The 21,265-nt window shown below is 43.5% G+C and overlaps 8 protein-coding genes across 8 annotated transcripts; 3 read left to right on the forward strand and 5 right to left on the reverse strand.

Moving 5' to 3' along the window:
* Nucleotides 1-239: 239 nt before the first annotated feature.
* On the forward strand, nucleotides 240-2,828 carry C8R40DRAFT_1043085 (P-loop containing nucleoside triphosphate hydrolase protein; the record flags this gene model as incomplete). The annotated part of the gene is made up of 11 exons (XM_046224140.1): nucleotides 240-366; nucleotides 420-500; nucleotides 556-1,009; nucleotides 1,061-1,212; nucleotides 1,262-1,335; nucleotides 1,391-1,589; nucleotides 1,644-1,717; nucleotides 1,772-1,943; nucleotides 2,000-2,556; nucleotides 2,613-2,681; nucleotides 2,739-2,828. The coding sequence occupies 11 exons, from the start codon at nucleotides 240-242 to the stop codon at nucleotides 2,826-2,828; spliced, it is 2,049 nt and encodes a 682-aa protein (XP_046087227.1).
* Nucleotides 2,735-5,507, reverse strand: C8R40DRAFT_1186584 (putative aspartic protease). Its single transcript, XM_046233006.1, has 15 exons — nucleotides 4,851-5,507; nucleotides 4,726-4,788; nucleotides 4,613-4,673; nucleotides 4,539-4,554; nucleotides 4,441-4,480; nucleotides 4,273-4,386; nucleotides 4,191-4,217; nucleotides 4,113-4,139; nucleotides 3,928-4,060; nucleotides 3,811-3,872; nucleotides 3,684-3,752; nucleotides 3,614-3,619; nucleotides 3,409-3,554; nucleotides 3,220-3,355; nucleotides 2,735-3,166 (listed from the first exon to the last, which is right to left on the reverse strand). The coding sequence occupies exons 1-15, from the start codon at nucleotides 5,095-5,097 to the stop codon at nucleotides 3,066-3,068; spliced, it is 1,248 nt and encodes a 415-aa protein (XP_046087228.1). The 5' UTR covers nucleotides 5,098-5,507; the 3' UTR covers nucleotides 2,735-3,065.
* On the reverse strand, nucleotides 5,377-7,398 carry C8R40DRAFT_1100937 (acid protease). The gene is made up of 8 exons (XM_046227921.1): nucleotides 6,621-7,398; nucleotides 6,541-6,567; nucleotides 6,410-6,490; nucleotides 6,282-6,357; nucleotides 5,934-6,216; nucleotides 5,845-5,879; nucleotides 5,695-5,795; nucleotides 5,377-5,638 (listed from the first exon to the last, which is right to left on the reverse strand). The coding sequence occupies exons 1-8, from the start codon at nucleotides 7,285-7,287 to the stop codon at nucleotides 5,538-5,540; spliced, it is 1,371 nt and encodes a 456-aa protein (XP_046087229.1). The 5' UTR covers nucleotides 7,288-7,398; the 3' UTR covers nucleotides 5,377-5,537.
* Nucleotides 7,399-8,324: 926 nt separating this feature from the next.
* C8R40DRAFT_1160364 (uncharacterized protein) lies at nucleotides 8,325-9,731 on the reverse strand (the record flags this gene model as incomplete). Its single annotated transcript, XM_046230007.1, has 5 exons — nucleotides 8,325-8,728; nucleotides 8,802-9,274; nucleotides 9,325-9,343; nucleotides 9,405-9,549; nucleotides 9,597-9,731. 5 exons carry the CDS (start codon nucleotides 9,729-9,731, stop codon nucleotides 8,325-8,327), a joined length of 1,176 nt encoding a protein of 391 aa, XP_046087230.1.
* A 389-nt stretch (nucleotides 9,732-10,120) lies between these two features.
* C8R40DRAFT_1100956 (uncharacterized protein) lies at nucleotides 10,121-11,317 on the forward strand. The gene is made up of 4 exons (XM_046227922.1): nucleotides 10,121-10,209; nucleotides 10,279-10,576; nucleotides 10,635-10,788; nucleotides 10,845-11,317. Exons 1-4 carry the CDS (start codon nucleotides 10,161-10,163, stop codon nucleotides 11,142-11,144), a joined length of 801 nt encoding a protein of 266 aa, XP_046087231.1. The 5' UTR covers nucleotides 10,121-10,160; the 3' UTR covers nucleotides 11,145-11,317.
* A 1,664-nt stretch (nucleotides 11,318-12,981) lies between these two features.
* Nucleotides 12,982-13,278, reverse strand: C8R40DRAFT_1100959 (uncharacterized protein). The gene has a single exon (XM_046227923.1). The coding sequence runs from the start codon at nucleotides 13,248-13,250 to the stop codon at nucleotides 13,086-13,088; it is 165 nt and encodes a 54-aa protein (XP_046087232.1). The 5' UTR covers nucleotides 13,251-13,278; the 3' UTR covers nucleotides 12,982-13,085.
* A 922-nt stretch (nucleotides 13,279-14,200) lies between these two features.
* On the reverse strand, nucleotides 14,201-15,055 carry C8R40DRAFT_1100962 (uncharacterized protein). The gene is made up of 2 exons (XM_046227924.1): nucleotides 14,549-15,055; nucleotides 14,201-14,502 (listed from the first exon to the last, which is right to left on the reverse strand). Exons 1-2 carry the CDS (start codon nucleotides 15,041-15,043, stop codon nucleotides 14,296-14,298), a joined length of 702 nt encoding a protein of 233 aa, XP_046087233.1. The 5' UTR covers nucleotides 15,044-15,055; the 3' UTR covers nucleotides 14,201-14,295.
* Nucleotides 15,056-16,391: 1,336 nt separating this feature from the next.
* Nucleotides 16,392-17,482, forward strand: C8R40DRAFT_1043502 (ribonucleotide reductase small subunit; the record flags this gene model as incomplete). The annotated part of the gene is made up of 3 exons (XM_046224172.1): nucleotides 16,392-16,475; nucleotides 16,524-17,175; nucleotides 17,232-17,482. 3 exons carry the CDS (start codon nucleotides 16,392-16,394, stop codon nucleotides 17,480-17,482), a joined length of 987 nt encoding a protein of 328 aa, XP_046087234.1.
* Nucleotides 17,483-21,265: the final 3,783 nt, after the last annotated feature.

A 21,265-nucleotide genomic window follows, 5' to 3' on the forward strand; every position in this document is an offset into this window, starting at 1 on the left:
AGTAGATCTGGACCCCCCAAATCCTCCAATCCAACACAATTGCGTGTATGCCAGAGCTGTGAACGATGTCCGTTGCAGTTAAAAAGTCACCTCTTTTCAATGACCGCAAGTCATTCAAGCGACCTAGACCATCGTGGGCACACAATGCTGAAGACGAACGAAAGCGTAAAACTCCTGTGAAGGCGAATGGATCATCGCCAAACAATTACCACCAGAATTCTTCCGATACACCGAAATCAATGAAAACACGGAAGCCATTGCCCAAGAAGCAAAATAATGCTCTTTCCCTGGGTTCCTCACCTTCCATTGTCTCTTTGAAGCAGATAGCACTTCAGGAGCAGCGCTCCAAACTTCCCATCGCAAAAGGTACGAGAATTTACGATGTTTTTGGCTATGTCAAGTTTCTCATCCTGAGATAGGCAAGGACGCATTGATACGGGAATTCCAGGAGCACGACGTAACTGTATTACTAGGAGAGACTGGATCGGGAAAGACTACACGTACGTTATATACACACTAGGATACTCCTACGTAGCTGATTTTGTTTCCTTCTAGAGATACCGCAATATTTATTGGAGTCCGGAATTGCACGAGGTGGGATGATTGCAGTGACCCAGCCTCGGAAGGTCGCAGCAACCTCTCTTGCTATTCGTGTAGCAGCTGAACAAAATGTCACCCTTGGAACATCCGTCGGATATTCTGTCCGTTTCGATGAACGCTTCAGCCCAGAGACTAGAATTAAATACATGACCGACGGTATGATTGTACGAGAGCTCATGTCCGACCCATTATTGAGCAAGTACAGTGTTGTTATCGTGGACGAGGCACACGAACGATCATTGCGAACCGATCTCTTGATTGCCAACCTCAAAACTATTCAACGACAACGTAATGGTTTTCGGGATGTCAAAGGGAAAGGAAAGGATAAAGCGGACGCGCCTAATCCTTTGAAAATCATCATCATGAGTGCGACACTGGATGCTGAAAAATTTGGCCAGTTTTTTTCTGGGTATGTCACCGTCGACACTCCACTTGGATACATACTCATATCGAATGTTAGAGCAAAAATCCTCTATGTTCAAGGTCGTCAGCACCCGGTCAAAATCTATCACTCATCGCAGGGGCAAATAGACTACGTGGATGCCGCAATGCGTACGTTTTACCAAATACATACCGACTATCCACCGGGAGACGTCTTGATATTCTTGCCTGGTATGTCTCCGAATTTAATTTCCAGACGTTATCGCAAACCTTGCACCAGGTCAAGAGGATATTGAAAGCTTGGAGAGGACCATTGAGATGTACGCTAAACAACTGCCGCAGGATAGCCTGTCGGTATGTTCAATCCTCAGTCGATATTTTTCCAAGTTCAACTGTAATCACTATTTAGGTATTGATATGCCCCATGTACGCTGCTCAAGCCGCTGGACAAAACTCGAAGGTGTTTCTTCCTGCACCTCCTAAAACCCGAAAATGTATATTGGCTACCAACATTGCGGAGACTTCTATCACTATACCCGGGGTGAAGTATGTTATTGACACAGGGAAGTGTAAGGAGAAACGGTATCTCGCTAGAAATACTGGTGGCGGTGATTGTTGAATACATCGTTTAAATCCACAAGACTTACCTGCCGTTTTTCCAGGGCTTGATACCCTATTGACCAGAGACATCACACAGTCATCAGCAATGCAGCGGGCTGGTCGTGCTGGTCGTGAGGTAAGTCATACTTGACGACGATGCTACCTGAACATCAACTAATCGATACATCAGGGATCGGGACATTGTTTCCGACTGTATACGGCAGATGCATTCAAGGCAATGCCGCTATCCGCAGAGCCAGAAATTATGCGATGTAGCCTTTCTTCTAGTCTCCTTCAGCTCAAGTGCATAGGCCAGGACCTCGAAAAACTTGAATTGATGGATCAGCCAGCCGAAGAATCAAGTACGTCCTTATATTACACTTGTCAAAATATCTTGCGACCAACTATTTGGGAACAGTGAAATCTTCACTTATCGTACTATTTCTACTGGGTGCTCTCAACCGCGAGAAGGAAATTACCGCTGTGGGGCGACAAATGGCCTCATTTCCTTTAGAACCCGTCTACGGTCGAGCCATCATTGCATCCAAGGATTACGACTGTACGCACGAAGTGTTGGACATTGTGTCGGTCCTGTCCGCCTCTTCCAAGCTCTTCGTTGAAAGCTTTGAACAACGTGACGCAGTATCAGAAGCTCGCAAGAAGTTTCGACACGTTTGTGGCGATCATCTGACAATCCTCAACGTTGTGAAAGCATACCAAGAGATTGCCCAGTCGGAGGGCAAGGGCGATCGGAAAGAGTGGTGTCGGCGTCACTTCTTGAATGAACGCGCGCTGCTTGAGGCGAGTGACATTCGGGACCAGCTTCGACAAACATGTCAAAGACTTGGTATCGATCATAGCGTTTCTTGTGGTGATAAAGAAGATCCAATAATATTTAGCCTTGGTCATGGATTAGCTATGAACATTGCTCTTCTACAACCAGACGGAACGTACAAACAGACCATAGGACAATCGGTATGTTTTAGCTTTCACAGTCAAGCGTTTTCTTGTTTATTTCTTTTGTGTTGCAGATTGTCAAGATTCACCCTAGCTCCGCGCTTTGCGACAAGAAGACACCAGCTATTATTTACGATGAGTTGGTGAGATAATTTGATGTGCTTCATTTGTCACCGGTTTGGCTCATTGTAAAATCGTAGGTATACACAAATCAAATCTATGCTCGCGGTGTATCCAGAATACCCAAATCTTTCATCATAACTTTGGGAGCGCTCAAACAGCAGAGCTAATGTGTGCCTGTAGTCACCTATCAATGCCTTGTACGAGTCATGGGACGAGATGATTTTTCATCGAGCGTCGCTATACTCTACTGTAGAAGTTGTGAAGTACTCTTCCGGTGCATTTGTCTACGCGCAAAGTGAAAGCCTCCAAATACAATTACTCTCGGTACAAACAACACAATAATATACAGCGGCGGAAGTTTTTATGAATTTACAAGGTATGATTGGGACCATTCAAAACGCCCTCTAGTTGGTTTCGGCGTTGGTGTTCGCGGTGTTGGCGATTCCAACTCGCTGGTTAGTAACGTCGTAGACCGAGTAGAAACGTTGAAGCCAGGTAAACCCGTCTGAAGGGTGACTATGTCAACTAGGTTAAGCCCAAGAAACGAACGGTACGTACTGATGAAGTCCAATCCAATCCCCGAGATTTGGCCCATGCTAGCAAAAACAGTATAATTCGAATCAGCATCCCCGCCGAGCGCATTGTTCAAGGACCTCGGCCAGATTTGGGCGTTCGGGGTCAATTCAAAAGTGGTCTGCAAATTGAACACTCTATAAGCGTGATTTCAAGAAAAGTATGTTTACTGACATCTCCAATTTTGTAGTTAAGGCTTTGCAGGTTCTTCAACTGCTGGTTAGTCAATTTGAGGAGCCCGGTCGTCTGGTCCATCGTTGCGCCCGTAGCCTCCTGATAGGCCTGGAAAGCATCATCCGAAATCATGATCAAGGTGGTACCTGAAGTTCACACAGAACATCATACACAATGCTGCATTGAACTTAGAAAGTAAGCTCACCGGTATCTGTAAGATAAGGTCCAATGTTAACTGACTAGGTATGTAAGAAAGATGCTAATTGAACACTCACCAACGATTCCAGCGGTTTGCTTCAAGATCATCTTCTCGGAAGAACCATATGTGATTTCCTGATCAATCCCTGAAGGAAATAATTAGGTCTTCCAGAGATTGAGGAATATTCTGACGGTACGACGGACCCCAGTATTTTGAGGCAGGGGAGGTAGATGTGATAGGCACATAGGTCACGTCGCCAGTAATCCTAGATTTGCACAGCTAAATGTAAATAATGAAATTTTTGAGGAGGTGTTGCTTACTTGCTCTGGTCCACCTCGCCAAACATAAGCTCTCCGTTGGCCATGGTACCGTTGCTCTGAGTTGGGTTGTAAGAAATGCCAATGCATTCGGTCTTGATCAGTCCTTGGTCATGCAAATTGTCGGTGACAGTGGCTGACGGTATTGTCAGAATCAGTAATCTTCTTGAGGAAGCAGCAATTCTTACGAATTGAACTCATTCCCTCGACAGTACCTAGAAGTACTTCCTAAGAAGCGCATCATTATAATAGAGAGGAGTTCTTACTTGAGGTAAGATCGACAGGACCAATTCCTATGCAGTGGACGTGCATAAGGTCATGAACACGCGCGATACTATGGACGATTACCTAGAATTCCATCCATTCCCCCGCCAAAGCCTTGTGCTCGACTGGCGACAGCGAAAGACTGCTTGTCGAGTTTCAGAGTCGAGTCCTTTCCACCGAGAATGATCGTTCCGGTATCTGAAAACGAGGACGCTGTTGATGACGCAAAAAGAGATAGTAGGAAATGCATACATTCGGTCCCAGTGAAGGAGCCTGATCCATAGCTTACGTTCTGAAGTCGTTGATGTCAGTGTAACGAATCAGCCAGGAGAGGGCAAGGTAAAACATACAACAGACTTCCGAGTGCTATGACAGGTCAATGAAGTAAACAAAAGCGCATATGTCCACATCGACGGCCACGCACCTCTCGCAAGAAGAATCAGGTTCGAACTTCTTGTTTGCGCCGCACCAAGTGTTCGAGCTCCCTATGTATGACTCGAATCAAGAGGACTGATAAAATTCAAACATAGAACTCACCAGTATCGATGAGCAAGCTGTATTCTGAGCCGCCGATGATGCAAGGCATCATGTACGTGACAGCTATTGAGACACAGAAGCGGTCAGAGAGTGCAACAACAAGCGCATATACTCGAGGAACTCACTGGCGTCGTCGACTGTGATAGCTTTCCCACTAGCGGGAGCGGGTGTAGAGCCTGAGCCATCCTCGTGGTGACGATGATTGTCCTTGTTTCGTGCTTCATGGATGGCGCGAGGACCATGAGCAATGGTATCCGGAGAGAGATGCTTGCGAGCGCGTCGAAGATCTTTTTCGACGAGGTTTCTGAGATTGTCGACGTCAGCGGCGAGCTGAGGAGCAATCGGAATCGAGTTGACGACAACACGGGACATTCTATATGTATACTACGGGATGGAGGTAGAAGGAAGGAAAGAATCCTGAAGAGAGAGTCTAGCTACTCGTCCTCTTATGCTCTTAGAAGTGAGTGTGTGAAAGAAGCATCGGAGGTCTGTCATAAGCGAAAAGAAGGTCGCAATGTTTCAGATCGTCTCTGCCAGACGCGTCCCATCTTGCGACGCGTCGAGACATGTGACATTCGAATAGAAATTAAGCGCCATAACTAAGCGCTTGTTGCTTCCATGAGTTGTTCGGTTATTCCGTGCTTTGATCATGCAGTATGGTGAAGCAGTTCATATTACATTGTGGTACCATTTATTACATAGCTTACATACACATAGTCCAGCAAACATAAAGTCCTGCGAAGTCCATTTGCACTCGCTCACTGTCAACTGAGTCAGGCTCTTCACAACAGGCTCTTCTTCGTCGTCAATAGTCAGTTGGTCTCAGCATCGGTGTTGGGGGTCGTTGCGATTCCCACTCTGTTGTTAGTTGTATCGAACACAGAATAGTATCTTTGAAGCCAACCAAATCCATCTTTCAAGAAATCTAGTCAGTACCTACAGCTGAGAGACAAGGCAGTTTTCACATACTGATGAAGTCGAGGCCACTACCCGAGTCGTTGCCAAGATCGGACACAATGAGATAAATAGAATCATCATCGCCTCCAAGTACGCTGTTCATCGACCTTGGCCTGATCTGCTGTGAGAACATGTCACCATCAAAGCTCAATTGTAACTTACCAGATTTGTGCATTCGCAGTGAACTCGAAGGAAGTCTATACGAATCGTTAGAATGAAAAGGGCAGCGTGAATGGAAATGATAAACTAACATCTCCGATCTGGAAGAACAGGCTCTGGAGGTTGGAAAACTCGGAAGAGCTGAGCTTTAAAAGACCCGTGTTTTGGTCAAGGGTTGCCTTCGTCGCCTTCTGATACGCCTGGAAGGCATCAGTAGCAATCAGGAGTAGTGTAGTGCCGGTATCCACGATTCCAGCGGTCGAGTCGAGGATAGTGGTTCCAGATGAACCGTAAGTAATTGTTTGGTCAATACCCCAATAATTACTGGCAGGAGACGTCGACGTGATATCGACATAAGTAACATCACTAGTGGTCCTGGTGGAGAATTATATATCAGCTCCCCGTGCTTACAAGGAAGCCAATGATCAGTGAGTACGTACTTGGACTGATCCACCCCGCCGAAAGTCAACTCTCCATTAGCGATATTCTCGCCAGTGGTTGGGTTGTACGAGATTCCTGCATCACGGGGGTTATCATAACGTTTTGTTGACCAGATAAATTAACATACCAATACTCTCGGTGGAAATTGTGCCATTGTTTGCCAAATTATCGGTCACGGTGGGGACTTCGCTGGTTCCCGAAACAGTACCTAAGTGAACCTCGGTCAGAAAAGGGATAGTATATAAGTTTCCGTCAAACCTTGAGTCAAATCCACTGGTCCGATTCCTATTCACCAGTTAGCTACTATATAATAATCAATATCCAGTACTGCAGCCTACCTAGAATGCCGTCTGTATCGCTGAATCCTTGGGCTGTCGAAGCGACACCAAACGATTGATTAGGGATGGAAAGTCCAGAGCTGCCCCCGAGCACAACAGGGCCCGTGTACTCTGTCCCGCTGAAGGAACCGGAGCCATAGGACACATTGACTGACTCGCGGGTTGATTCAACACTTGAGTTAGGTTTGAACTTGGTGTTTGCACCACACCAAGTGTTCGAACTTCCGGTGTCAATCAATAAGCTGAAGTCCTGCCCACCAATGGTGACATCCATCAGATAGGTCACCGCAGAATCCGTTACGTCGATGGAGTCCGAATTACTGCTACCACTTGGAGTAGTAGTTGCTCCAGATCCACCGGTCGCATGGTGATGATGACCATGGCGCCTCTTGCGAGCTTCAACGAATGGGTTGGGACCATGAGGGTGCAAACCAGCCATGAACTTCTGCGCCCGAGAACGATCATGTTCAACAATGTGTCTGAAGTGCGAGACAGGCTTGGTCCTGCCCAATGCACTGGTAAAAGGAAGACTCTTCACAACGACATGATGGTGAGACATCTTGCGTGAGTTGAATAGTCTGAAAGGAGGACAAAAAGCCGTTATGAAAATCAGGAGTTGGAAAAGGTAGCGAGAAAGGTAGGAATGGAGAACAGAAACAGCGCTCATGAGACGTTTTTATACCATTTTGTGAGTTCTACATCATACCACCTGAAAGACGTTGTAAGATCACAAAGATAGCGGTATGGGAAAAATGCACCATATGCTTCGTATACCGTCGTCAGTCGTCCTGAAGCAGTGTCTAAATCTCAATTCACTTCAATACTTCATATTAGGATCACCGCAGCTCGGTTTATCATGGTGTTCCTTCGAAGAAGCAGTGATCCATATACGGATACGTGCCCAAAGTTCCTGGTCTTCCACACTCAGCGAGTCAAGGAAAATAGTTACATACGAGATAAGGAAACTGACCAGATGCGTCATCCTTAGTTCTTCCCATCTCATGGAGGATCGGTATCGGGGTTTATTTTGAGCTCGTTCTTCCATTCCAGTTGATCATGCATGACATACCTGTACAGAAGCTGTACGCATTACTAGAAAAAGATAAACATGAGATTGAACCAAGGCCGACTCTTAGGACCCCGGTACGCGCCGGTACGTCGTCTTGATGTACTTGTCCCGTTTGTCAATAGCAAGGAGTTAATCTTCATTCCGCCGTTGAATACATGCCCTATCCGCAAATACGTTGAAATACGGTCCCGCACACATTTTCCCAGTTCTCGGACAAAAAAAGGATATGATTTTTTTGCAGCATTTTGAGCTGAAAGCAATTTCGTTCAGATCATTGGAGCCTGGAGATAACCGTCTGAGAAAATGTGGAGGGCAGCGTCATTTGGAGTGAATTTGGGAAACCTTGAGAACTTCTAAATGAAGGAGTATACAATATATATCATGGGTCGCGACGGTACAGTGATACAGTATTTTCTGCAAAGCAACGAGCGGAAATCCTATATGAGATGAGCGAGAGATGACGTTCTTCTAGTGGCGTATACATGTGCGACGCACCGATAAAGAGACGTACAACGACAGTTGGATTTATGATTGATCGTACCGCTCCGATAGCTGGACTCCAGGAAAAAAAAACATTCCGAGCAAGGATACATTCTCAACGTCATGACCTATGTAAGGAGGTTGAAATACATCAACTATCCCAGGTCGTCTTCTAGACCTTGATCAGAAAAATAATCAGGGAGCTGGTCCTCGACTTTTTTAATACACTCGGTCAAGCTCCTTCTCGCAGCCAACTTGCAGTCATGCGCCATATACGTCGGACCCGACCTGTCGTATTCTTTCTGGACCTGCCTCAGCCGCCCAATAACATCCGCCAGTCCCAAAGACATCACCGCTTCGCCCTTTGTCTTGTCTTTCCAGAATTCCACCCAGGCTTGCGTACACCCAGGCTGGTGCCAAGTAGCACTACACGACGGAGCATGGGTGAACGTTGGAGGAGTCGAACGAAATCGTTCCCAAGTTCGTGTAAGATACCAATATCCGGAAAGTAAGCGGACTTGTTGCGCAGGTGTTATCTGTAATGGCACGTCGACCCCATCTTTTTTTTTCAGATCGTTATTAGATTAGGTTTTCGGAAATTGAGCGCGGGTGGGATCTTTAAAAATGCTTACTCTCTTCGGTTCCCCGTTGTCTCCCCAGGCTGGTGAATGATCCTTTCTGCATAACCTCCAGGTACGCAGCACCCCTCAAAGATCGGAGATTCAAATCATCCGCCAAAGCCATAGAAAGATAGGCGTAATGTAAAGACCTGCTCATAAGTTGCCTGAGGAGTGCAATCATAGAATTCAGCAGACGTTCGTGATTACAGAGTTGGGCAAGTTGAATGAGTCGTGTGAGCTGCTCCGTATTCTCTATCAGCGCGAGGTGAGTTTGGGTGGGGCTTGTATTTAGAGTTTCGTTCCCAGAGAAGAATGACGACGAGGATGAATGGTGAGGAGAGGGTCTTCGGTTCACATGCTCCTGCACAGCGTCCAGGGCCCATGTTTCTAGAGACTTGAACGAGTACTTGTTGGATATACGAGCAATATCGATGAGCTGTGTCAAATCTGCACTCGATGAGTTCACCACTTGTAATTCAGGCGGCCTGATGAAATCATCAGCTGATAATTTTACCGGCAGTACAACCAGACATACAAAGCATACAACGCCCATACTGTATGTAAGTTAAACTTCAGCAAGGACTCAAAAAATCCTAGACGAAGACCCTCACTCACAAAAGTGACGAAATTCAGAAGATTTGTCTCCTCGAAGGATTATGGGATTGTCATCAGACAGACCTTCAACATTGTGCGACCCTTGCGGAAGCGTGAACAGAGTACTGAAAGAAGAGTTGTCTCGAGACAAAAGACTACGATGCACCTGGGCCATCTTTAAGCTATGGTCCCAAGAATAAATAGTTCACCGACATTGAATAGTGTGTCTTCAACCAGCAAAATACAACTTCCATCCTCAAAGTAATACGAGATATCCCTCTGAGCCCTAGCCTGTCCTCTAAGATCGATAGTCGAAGGTCCAGGTATATTTGTCTCGTCCATGGACATTGCGGTCGAACAGGCTGAAGATAAGGGAACGGAGACTAGATCCCCTTGCACCTCGTCGCTATCAGATCGCTTTCGTTTGCGGATAAGGCTGGTTGCATCCAAAGGAGCGAGAAGAGAGTACAAAGTCGACGAGGAAGGAAAACTAGAATCTACAATGCGTTTATGGTCGTCAGCCATAACATGCCATGAACAGCAAATCACCGACTCTGAAAGAGGAGGTCCTTGTCGGGTTCAAATGGGCCTTTTTTGTGAGATCATTTTGCATTAATTCAGTTTCGTTCCGAGTCCTCCGTAAAACATCTGTCAGCAAGTTCATGTGATGTGCCGAATTTCGGATCACAGTTACGATGTAGTTGAAAGATTCGTTTAGACGTACGTAAGCTGTTTTCTTTTCTCGTTTCAACTTCCATCTCGCTCTGAGTTCGCACTATGGATATAATGGATGATGAATTGCCGGACGACAGGATAAGCGAAATGTGTAGGTTGGGTTGTACAGTTGAAGCCACAGCCATCACTCAATTGTTTTCATTTTTTGCATTGGGTGCAGTTCGTAGTGCGGATGCGGACATCATCGTTCGTTCTTTCGACAATGTAATATTTCAAATGCATGAATGCAATTTGCAAAGCGTCGCAGATAGGTTTCTGCAAGATGACGAAACTAGCGACGACTGGTTGTTGTCTTTACCCGAGTCGGGCGCTGTTCTTGAAGTTTTATTTCGATTTGTATATCCTCGTCCTCTGCCGGATCTCGAGAAGTTGGAGTTCGAAGACTTGTTATTGGTAGCCGAGGCAGCAGAAAAATATCGTTTTTTTAGCGCAAAATATGCTTGTCAACTTGCGTTGAGGTACGTAATTAGCTTTCAGAATGTCATTCTATCCATGGCTCTGAAACTCGTGTTACAGGAAGTATTGTAGTTCGCATACGATGCAGATTTTGCGGTTTGCTTGCGAACATCACGTTTATTCGTTGATCACCCATTTGCCTCAATCGTTCTTGATTGATACACCGTTGATGGAGGTCTCGGAAATTTTACCTTCCTATGTTCATCAGTTTTGGGTAAGAGTTGCGATATTCTTCCATCGCAAGTATAATTGACGTTGATGATTATGTAGGGGGGTTATCGTGAACATTGGCTGGAATTGCTTCATGGTGTAATGTCGAGGTCAATACCGTCGCAGATATTTGAACATGACACATCTTGTGAAGGTGTTAATGTTCCGTCGTCGAAAATCGTTCTACAAATTGTGCGGGACGTCGATAGGCCTAGTTCTCTGTTATCTCCTCGACTTGATGAGATATTTGAGAAGAGGTTCATGAACGCATGTGGGTGTTGTCGTCGTTTCCTTTTCGAATGGAAGAATGTGATTAAGACAGAAGTCGCCGGAATGCCTCCTTTCGTTATCCCGGAATAGGGAAGACATTGACTAGTTCGAAGCACAGGCATGTTGTTTTAGCATGGTATAGTACAGGTCGGTATGAACGAAAATTGTTTGTATATATTGCTGTCGTTGTGTTGGTTGTATCAAGAAGTTCTGTGTTTACAGTGGTTTCAGAAAATAATCACAATTAGAAAAATTTTTTTGAACATAGTTCGCTGCATTTTTAGTTCCCAATTTCGTTGCAAACAATTATGCAATGAACACAGAGATCGTAAAAAGTTGCGGTATATTCTAGAATTACACTGTTACAGGTAGCTAGGCATTACATGAGTGGTACTTTGTGGGCAAGTGCAAGAAAGAGAACGAAAAAGTCGAGTGATAAATAGTGCTAGACTGTATGGGTGACGAATAGCAGTATTCTCAACGGCGGTGTATCCATCGTAGCAGGAAAAGTAGGTACTTCATCAGCGTACAAAGACTCTGTTTTGGCTTCGTCATTGTTAATTACCGACAGGCGATGTGCGGTATATGGTTCGACTGTGTGGTTGGGCGATGGACGTGGTGACTGATGTGGATCGTGAGGCGGAAGACGTGTCTGCGAACTGGTTGCGGATGGTTAGCGAGGCTGTCGTGGATGGAGCAGGGGATTTAGCTCCAATTGTGCTTGCCTCTCGATGTAATGTTTCTGTTTCTGTATGCTTAGTAGGAGGAGTGAACGGAATGGACTTGAGAGGATCGGAGCGTTCGATACCACAAATCTTGGTGGAGGATTGGGTTAAAGCTTTTTGCTTTCTGTGCACGACGAGCACGAGGTTTCAGTAATGCAGTTACGTTAGTGATGTTGCTTCGTGCAAGGGATGTGATTTCGTCTGCAACTTCGGGAGCAACATGAGCATTATCAAGATAAGAAGGAATTTCAGGTTATTGGAGGAATTTCGGTGTCGTTCTTCCAAGCTTTATGTATCCGAGTTGAAGCGGAAGTCTGTGAATATGCGGCCACGGAGTTTTCAGAAGCTGCATCGTCGATCGATACTGCTGAGGCAGGGTTGTTGCTATTATGTTCCACTGCAGGGAATGCTGTGGGTGCTATCGAGGGTACTTTTGCTATATACCGTATAGCGGGAGGGGCAATAGAAAGAGGTGAAATGTTCAATGGTGGAAGCGATGGTCGAGGAGGAGATAGAGATATAGGGATCTCATGCATCACGGATGAGGAGGAAGGCGGAGGTTCGAGCATGTCGATTACGGTGTAGTTCGACGAAGTTTCAGGGTGTATAGGCCGGGCTGGGATAGATACAGTCTCCACATATGGATGGCTCAGATCCGCTCCTCTACCGTCTTTGCGAGACCGTGTTCCATTGTTCTTGCTACTTTTTCGACTCTTGTTTTGTTGAGAAAGAAAATAGTGCAACCCCGCAACAATCAGAGCGACGAGAATCTTTGCAATGAGTCCTCTGAATATGTCTTCAGTTGTAATATCAGGAATATTGTTGTTGGTACTAGTCGCGCTGAGGCATTCGAGCTAGATGAGGATGTGGTAGTCGGTGACATGGTCGTAACAAGAAATTAAAATGGGGGTTCATCGCTTACGAAGGAAATGATGGATTGTGTAGCTGCTCGCACGTCAAGTACAGCCTGAGGTTTAGGCCGAAACACTTTGTTTTTATCTCCACGTACGTCGAGTGTTTCCGAACCACTTCCTCGAGGATTTTTGCTCGGCACATACTTGGGGAAGTTGTAACTGAATTGAAAAGGTGAAGTATTCAACATTCAATTCCTGTATTCTGTTGTGTCACTGTGGCATAAGAGCTTTTACCTTTTACTTATTTGAGAAAAGAGTATATTGTCAGAAGGTGGGCGGCATTTCGTTTTTGGTGTTGGAGGTTGATGTGTGTGTCTTTGTTCGGTCTGCTACCGATGAGCACCTAAGGTGTTTTTGAAACAGTTGTTTTTCTTTTCCGGGTGCGTCCAATTTCATTGCACGAAGAAAGAACTTCTAAGAACTTGGATGATGTATGGGCGATGTTGGATGAATGGAATGACGAGAGGCCGTTCAATTACGCTGAAGCGCTCGATGCTGATTAGCGCTAGGGTATAAGCGCCATCAATGACGTTTCCTGCATTGCGCATCTTCTTCATGTTAAAAAGCGTCCCAAAATGCAATGCTGCGTCTTCAAATTGGCTTGCTTTGTAGAAGGTCTGTCTTTTCGATGTAAATATATAGGTATCGACTGCGAAATGGTTGGTGTTGGGATTGACGGATCGGAATCTTCATTGCCCTGAGTTATGTTGGTGAATTATTATGGTGTGGTACAGATGGATGAGTTTGTGCGACAGAGAGAGCGGGTGGTGGATTATTGGAGGTGTGATTCGATTAAGGACACGGTAATAGGAGAAGAGCTTGGTTGACATGGAAGCGAACGGATTCATAATCACGAAGTCAATAGATGGCAGTAGTTCTTGCAACTGAGTTTATATTGAGAAGAACGATGATGCGTTGTCACCAATCTTGCGTATATCCAGGATGAGATCGACGGCATTTGGTAGGTTGCCTTTGGAGGTTCGTAGGTGGCCTTTGGAGGTTCTCTCAGAAGTTGGCGCAATACGCATTATCTGAACAAATGCACTAAGTAATCGGAGTGAAATAAAGAAGGAACACCCCTGCGTGCAACTGTTTCGGCAGCGACAATGATCAGGGTTTGGCACACGTGAGACGCAAAGCGATCTTTGACTATGGAAGCCGTGGTTTTGGAGGAAGTGAAGCTTCAAGGAAGGTACGTGTCGCTTCATGAGATGGTTTTCCCAAGCTGATTGATTCAGATGTACAGATCTATGGTCGTACGATCGTTCTGTGTGAGTAGTCTGTAAAAATGTGAGTCAATACCGGGCGAACGAATTATATCTTAGGTTGTGTGTATAACAGCTGTTCGCACATGTGGTAACTGGATTTGTGCCCTCTGATAGCTGTCATGGTTTTTCATAGATATACACACGTAGTATAGGTGGATGACATGAAGAAGTTCATAGTTGATAAAAATTGACAAAGCTTGTTCAGATTTGGGATGAAGTGCATAGTCGATTCTATGGAATATGTTGTATGTTTGCAACTTCAATTCTATACAATATCACATTTGGGAGTGAATATGGTCATCATAATATGTATCTCATGAACCAAAACTAAAAGTCAAACTTCAGTTTCCTTCCATTGTTCGCCCATGCGAACCCACATCTTTTCTTGAAATTGTACTCCTACTAAAGATGAACATATATCATGTAACGGATTGAAAGCTTCGGAAGGCTGTAAATCAGTCCCGTTGATACGTGGGACGATGATGTATTCGATCATATGAAGTCGATGTATACTTTGTCGGAAAGCCTTTACGACGCTGATCTGTAGAGAATTTTAGTACTTTATATTGATTGTAGAAGATACATACAGCTCCTTCAACTGGAACATGTGCCGAATCAAATAAAAACTCTTTTATGTTTGGGCATTGCTTGAAAATAATATCCAATGCAGATGCTTCATTATCACCGTCATCTTCTAAACAAATCCCCATTATAGCGACACGTGTGGCATTAGGGAGAGACGGTAAATGTAGAAGCAATTCGGCTGCAGTTATATGTCTTTCTGTGAATGCGGCAGTCTTTAATCCACGATGCTCTGGTGCAGAACGGAAAAAATGAGCAGGGCCGATGTATGATTCCAAATAATCGGGTAAGGCTTGCTTTCCAAGAGGGAATGCTTCCGTCTCGCAAATAGGCCAACCCCCACTGAGTGTCAAACGTTTTAATCCGCGTAGTGTTCCTACAAAGTTGAAGAATGTTTGTTGCTGCTGCAGTCGTTGCAGACGATTTCTTGACCATGCATAATTTGCGGACATCACCGTCAAATCATACAAGGTTGTTGATAGGAGTTGTGCGTCATCCATAGACAACACCGCAGCTAATCGTTGATGCCAATTAAGAAACAACACTTTCAACGTAGGACAACTTTGTAGAAATATGAACTCGTCTTGTTCCTTGTCCCAAGAGATGTTTTTCAGTTGTAGATGGATAATGGTGAGTTTGACGTTATTGAAAGAAACTGGTCCGTCAAATGTACAGCTATCTAATGAGAGGGTTTCCAATGAGGGAAAAGAGGGAAATATGATAGGAAATGTGCGAGGGAGATGCAATGAAACAAATTTTAGGTCAGTGAGACTGGAAAAGCATGTGAGTATTGGAATGAAGTTCTTCCATTTCCCCAGAAGCGTCAAACGTTCTAAAACATTTTCGAATCTGGTTGAGTTGTGTTGATTTACGCCGACGGTTAAAGTTTTAGCATAAGGGAAAACAGAGGTAGGTCTGTTCAACCATGCAGTTCCGCAACGAAGGAGAATTGATGGTGTGTTGCACATGATGTCGCGGTACAGAAGAGGATATATGATATCCGATAGAAAATGGCATGTCGAAGCCAGAGAGCATAAACTTCCTTCCGTTAATGATCCAATTATGCACCATAATTCGACAGGCAGCATCAATATCGGTGAATAGTCCCGACCGGGTTGTCGACCTTCGTTGAATGAGAGAGAAAAATCTGTATCCGTCATGGCTGTACTTTCGATCGTCGTTTCTTTGGAGCGTTCTTGTAGTAACAGTTGGGTGATATTTATGAAAATAAGCTCTAATTCATTATTTAGATAGAGTTATTGGTTGTATCTACAGATTCTTGTTTTGGACACGTATATACTTTATACATTTGGATTGATTATATGTAACAATGGAATGTTGCTTATGGATTACATATGTATATAACTGTACATTGTTACATTGCAACTTTTTTTGAACAATGATGAATTACTGTTTTGAGTTACAGTGTCAACAGATTCTGGAATGAATTTTATGGATATAAGGAGTCTATATGTTTCGGACATGACTTACAATTTGCTGGTTTTCCGATATAACAGATGTTCCACACAAACACAAAAACTCACGTCGATCCAGAGGTTAGATTTGTTCTTATTGAGTAATTTATGGTTTTTAATAGGACTGTGAATAAAGGCTACATCGTTTGTCAATCTGACAAGAGCTGATTTCTCGACAAAGACCAGTACCAAAACAGCAGCGGCAGACTTTGAACACAATGCGGGAAATTCAGATGAATACAAATCGACCATTGTTTTCCAAAAAGACCGCTCTGCATTTTCTTGTCTCTTTCTTCCTGATGGAGAGAGATTTGAAGGAAGAGTTGATATGAATGAATGTAAGGAAATAAATTCGTTCCAAGTGTTGTTCTGTATGAAGTTTGATATAATAGGTGATGAGCCAATTTTGTCAACTTCCACTGGTCGATTCGTATTGTTTCCTATTGAATACAATGAGGTATGAGTAATATTTGTTTACTTACACATTAGCTGACACGGTGTACAGATTTGGTCAATGTACAAAAAAGCTCAATCGTCATTCTGGACATCGGAAGAGATTGATCTTTCGAATGACATCAACGACTGGAATAACAAACTCAACGCTAATGAGAAATTCTTCGTTTCTCGCGTCCTGGCGTTCTTTGCTGCGTCGGATGGTATTGTAAACGAGAATCTGATTCGTCATTTTTCCAACGAAATACAGGTGCCGGAGGCGCGGTGTTTCTATGGTTTCCAGATTATGATGGAGAATATTCATTCTGAAACCTACTCTTTGCTTATTCAAACGTATATTCGAAATGCACCAGAGCGTTCGATGTTATTCAACTCTATTGAAACTATTCCGTGCATCAATAGAAAAGCAAAATGGGCGCTTCAGTGGATTCAAGATAATAAATTCACTTTTGCAGAGCGTTTGGTAGCATTTGCAGCGATCGAAGGCATTTTTTTCTCTGCGTCGTTTGCCTGCATATTTTGGATGAAGAAACGAGGATTGATGCCGGGTTTGACATTTTCAAATGAACTCATTAGCCGCGATGAAGGAATGCATACCGAATTTGCCTGTCTTATTCTGAGTCTTCTCCAGCGTCGTCCTCATGTTCGGGTAATCACGAGCATTGTCATGGAAGCTGTTGACATCGAACAACAGTTTGTGAAAGGTAAGTTTTCATAGTGAGTCTTAACTTATTCGATCGGATTAACGTACATTTCACAGAAGCTATTCCCATCAGGTTAATTGGGATGAATTCTAATTTGATGTGCAATTACGTCGAATTCGTTGCCGATCAATTGCTGGCGATGCTAGGGTGTGGAAAAATCTACAATACTGGAAATCCTTTCGATTTCATGGATATGATATCTGTGGATGGTAAAACCAATTTTTTTGAAAGACGGGTGTCGGAATACCAAAAGGCTAGAGTTTTCAATGATACAGAATCAATCAAGCACGAATTCAAGTCATTGTGAGTCAAGTTACACCTATGTCATTGAATTAACTGAAGCAGATTTAGTTCATTGTCAGAGGAGTTTTAATTTGAGTAACATTACTTCAACTGTGGTAAATTTGAAACAGATCCATGTAAAATCAGTAGAATTCTTAACCAGTCTATTCATGCCAGATTGGTTTTTTTAGGATGTTAGTACATATGTTATGTAGGAAAATATTGAGATTTCATGTTAGGAATATCTTGCTTGTTGTTATAAACCGGATCTGCAACTGAGGACCCAGCAACTAAACAGAGCACAGGCAAACTGGTCTGAGATAATGATAAAGATATATTTACAGTTTCTACTATGTCAAATGTTGTTGAAGCTATGGAAGTACAATTGAGTAAAGTGCTTTGTGCATAGGTGATGGACAACTGTTCAAGTTCTGATTTGTTGTTGTGGATAACTCCCTGTGGTCGCCCTATCTTGAGGCTATTCCATTAGTCGAGTTGAGTTTGTGTCATGGCTTTAATTTTGTGGCTCTTTACCATCTCCTTGTGACCTGTTTGTGATGCCTTGATCATAATCAGACCAGCCGTAATACCAGGCTCATGACTGTAGATCATACAAGTCCTGATCCTTTTGCTTCGGAACTGTTTCTGTACCCCCCCAAGGAGGTGCATGTTTTCATGGAACGGTCACCCCACTATCACAATCTCCACAACTCAGTGGAACTTCCCTCAACACATCAGATAATCCCAGCAACACTCCCTTGTTTGACAGTCATGCAAATTTAGATTACAGCAGTTTTGACAGTCAAGGCTCCTAATGTTTTCTTGTTCACTTTCTGTACCTATATAAGTACCTTCATAGCATAAAGATCTATCGCTTGGTATATTTTGAACATACACCCTTTTGCATATGTCCAGTTGCTATCCCCTTGTACCTGGTAACCATACAGATTTCTCTTTACTCTCTGTTTCCTTATCTCAGTTTTTGTGCTCTTGTTTCTCGTCTCTACAATCTTCTATACAATCCAATAAACACTTTTACTCTATGTCTAGGCAAACCAAGTGGGTTTTGAAGCACCCTCAACCAATACTAAAGTTTTTTAATGTGTATCGTTTTGGTGAGTCAACCTCCTCTGAACCTCCTTGAGCTCCAAAAGTGCTCCACGAGCTCTGGTACCTTGACCTAGGTAATGTTGAATCTATCCCTTACAGCTTCTTTGTTGATACCTCCACCACTTGAGGATGTCAGCCGCTATGCTCATCTTGGCGGGACCTCCTTCCCGGGCTTATACTCTATTGTGAGCTCTCACATTTGAAACCCACATCAATTATGATCTACAATGATTCTACGTTGATGTTCCTAGCTATTGCAATCCATACTATGCAATACTCTTACGTCTACCAGTTCTAGTTACCTCCACCTTTCCCGTTAATATCCTAGGGACCTCCCTGGACCTTCTAGGATCCCCTTCAAGGGTTATATCTCACAACTTGAACTTTTTCCAGGTTATTCCTGTCCTTGGTTGCGGTTTTTGTAGCTCCCTTCAAGCTTCAGCTTCCTTTTAGCATGTTACAACATAAACTTCTAATACCAAACCCACCATTAAGATCATTTCTGTCCATTACCAATTGGACAGCGATTTTGGTCCTTAATCTCCCTCAATCACATCACCCAGCTCCCAGTTACAGCAGGTCCAGAGAAGTACAATGCTATCTTAGTAGTAGTCTGCTGTCTCACCAAACAGGCGATATGTGTTTCTTGTCGCATAATGGATAATGCAGAGGATTTTGTCGATCTATTCATAATACACATTTTCCCAGAGCATGTATGCCCTCCGATATCACTTCCAACCGGGTCTCCTTATTTGTGTCTGAATTCCGGAGGGAGTTTTGTAGGGTGGTAGCAATCAAGTCCCACCTGTCCACAGCATATCACCCCCAAACCAATGGACAAACTGTCATGCCCTATCCCATGTTCTCCCTGACTCCTAGCTCCCCAAGTGCGCCCGTAACACCTCTCACTAGCTCCTCTGTCTATTAGCTTCCCGTAGCATCATTTTTATAACCCTTCCCGTTATCCAAATCCCTTGAAGGCTTTCCTGACACCCATATGGAACCTTGCTATCACCAACTCCATTAAGTATTAATCTCGATTTCTGCCTCATGTTCCCTTGTTCACTTCCTGTACCTATTTAAGTAGTAAGCCCCAGCTTGATATATTTTGAAAACACACCCTTTTGTATAGGTCCAGTCCTTGTCCCTTTGTACCTGCTAACTATACGGATTTTTCTTATTCTCTGTTTCCTTATCTCTGTCTCTCTACTACTATCTTGTCTCTACATTCATCTAAACAATCCAATACATGCTTTTACCCCATATCTAAGCAATCCAAGTAAGTCTTTGACCTCGCTCAGCTCCAGCTTGCTTCTAGCACTCTACAACATAAATCTCTTATACCAAAACCTACCTTAAATGGGTACTTGAAGCAACCAATGTAATACACAATATGCGAGTTCACTGCTATCAAGTTTATTTAATAGCAAGGGGTAGCATTGTCAAAGGTTTTGCAAAGATTTCAGCGTTAGGAAAAGCTTCGATCAATCAATTTGATTTGTTGTAAGGATTTGGTATATTCCTTTGAGTAACGTAGATTCAGCACAATTTGTGCTTTGATTGTATTGATGTGGGTATATCAAGATTTGGGGGTTTGAATGAAAGTAAATTAAAACCGAAACACACAGATCCCTACAGAGGGCTAGAACTATGTGCTGGCACAACCACACAGTGTGATTTGCCCTTAAGACCAACAACTGATTCTAAATTTGAAGAATACCCAACAACTGGATATACTTCTCGCAGTCACAAGGAGCAGAATACGACATTTCTATACTTACAAGTGCCAGGCCCGAATGGCTGCTAGTGAAGAGGTTTCAGTCTGGCAGGAATGTGTCTTTCCTTTTTATGGATTAGCACTGCAACGTCGTCCCAAAATCACTTGTATTCCAGATACATTGGATCACTATTTATACATATAGGATATAGAGTCACACAGTATAATTAATTTGATAAAATAGACCTTCGGAACCGCAAGGAAACTTCTGCAATTAGTCAGATATTATTTAATTTGAATCTAGACGTTCTTATTTGGTCCATAATGGTTCCAAGATTCTAGTATACCTCCAAACAAAGCTGGGTACTTCAGTACTCGTTTAATTTAATTGTTTTGGAGAATGACTCGAATGGTGTTCAGCTGTCGTTGCTGTTCAACAGTTAGTTTGATCATTTGTCACCTTGTCCGGAGGCAAATCAGCTTTCCTCAATTCTAATTCTATTAATCTGATTTCTCTGGATTAAACTAACTGTTTCTCTCTTTGAATAGACACTGATTGTGACTATATTCTATCAAGGGAGTTATGCATAGTATTCATTTAACTGTATTTTTCAATATTTCCTATGTCAGGACTCTTTGACATTCATTTGATATGTCTTTGGAGTCTTGCAGTATTTGGATCGTTGTTCTACTCATTTTCGTCAACCATGCAACCTGATTGGTCTATTACACTAAATCACAGGCTTTTAGATTAATGCATGATCTTGTTCTAGAAGGAGTATTCAACAATTCCTGAGTTCTAGAAAGTCATTGTGAGTCAATTCTTGGTTCACGGTTTTTTGAGTAAGCTCTTCCAAACTCCTGTTAGTGTAAGGTCCAATAAGAATACCCTTGGTACATCATACGTGAATGGTCATCCTTTGGATATAGTCCGAGTCTGGTATAATCCTGCTTGACAAACAGGTAGACTGCTATCCAAAC

This window comes from Lentinula edodes, assembly GCF_021015755.1.
Source record: "Lentinula edodes strain Le(Bin) 0899 ss11 chromosome Unknown C8R40scaffold_14, whole genome shotgun sequence".
Taxonomy (NCBI): domain Eukaryota; kingdom Fungi; phylum Basidiomycota; class Agaricomycetes; order Agaricales; family Omphalotaceae; genus Lentinula; species Lentinula edodes.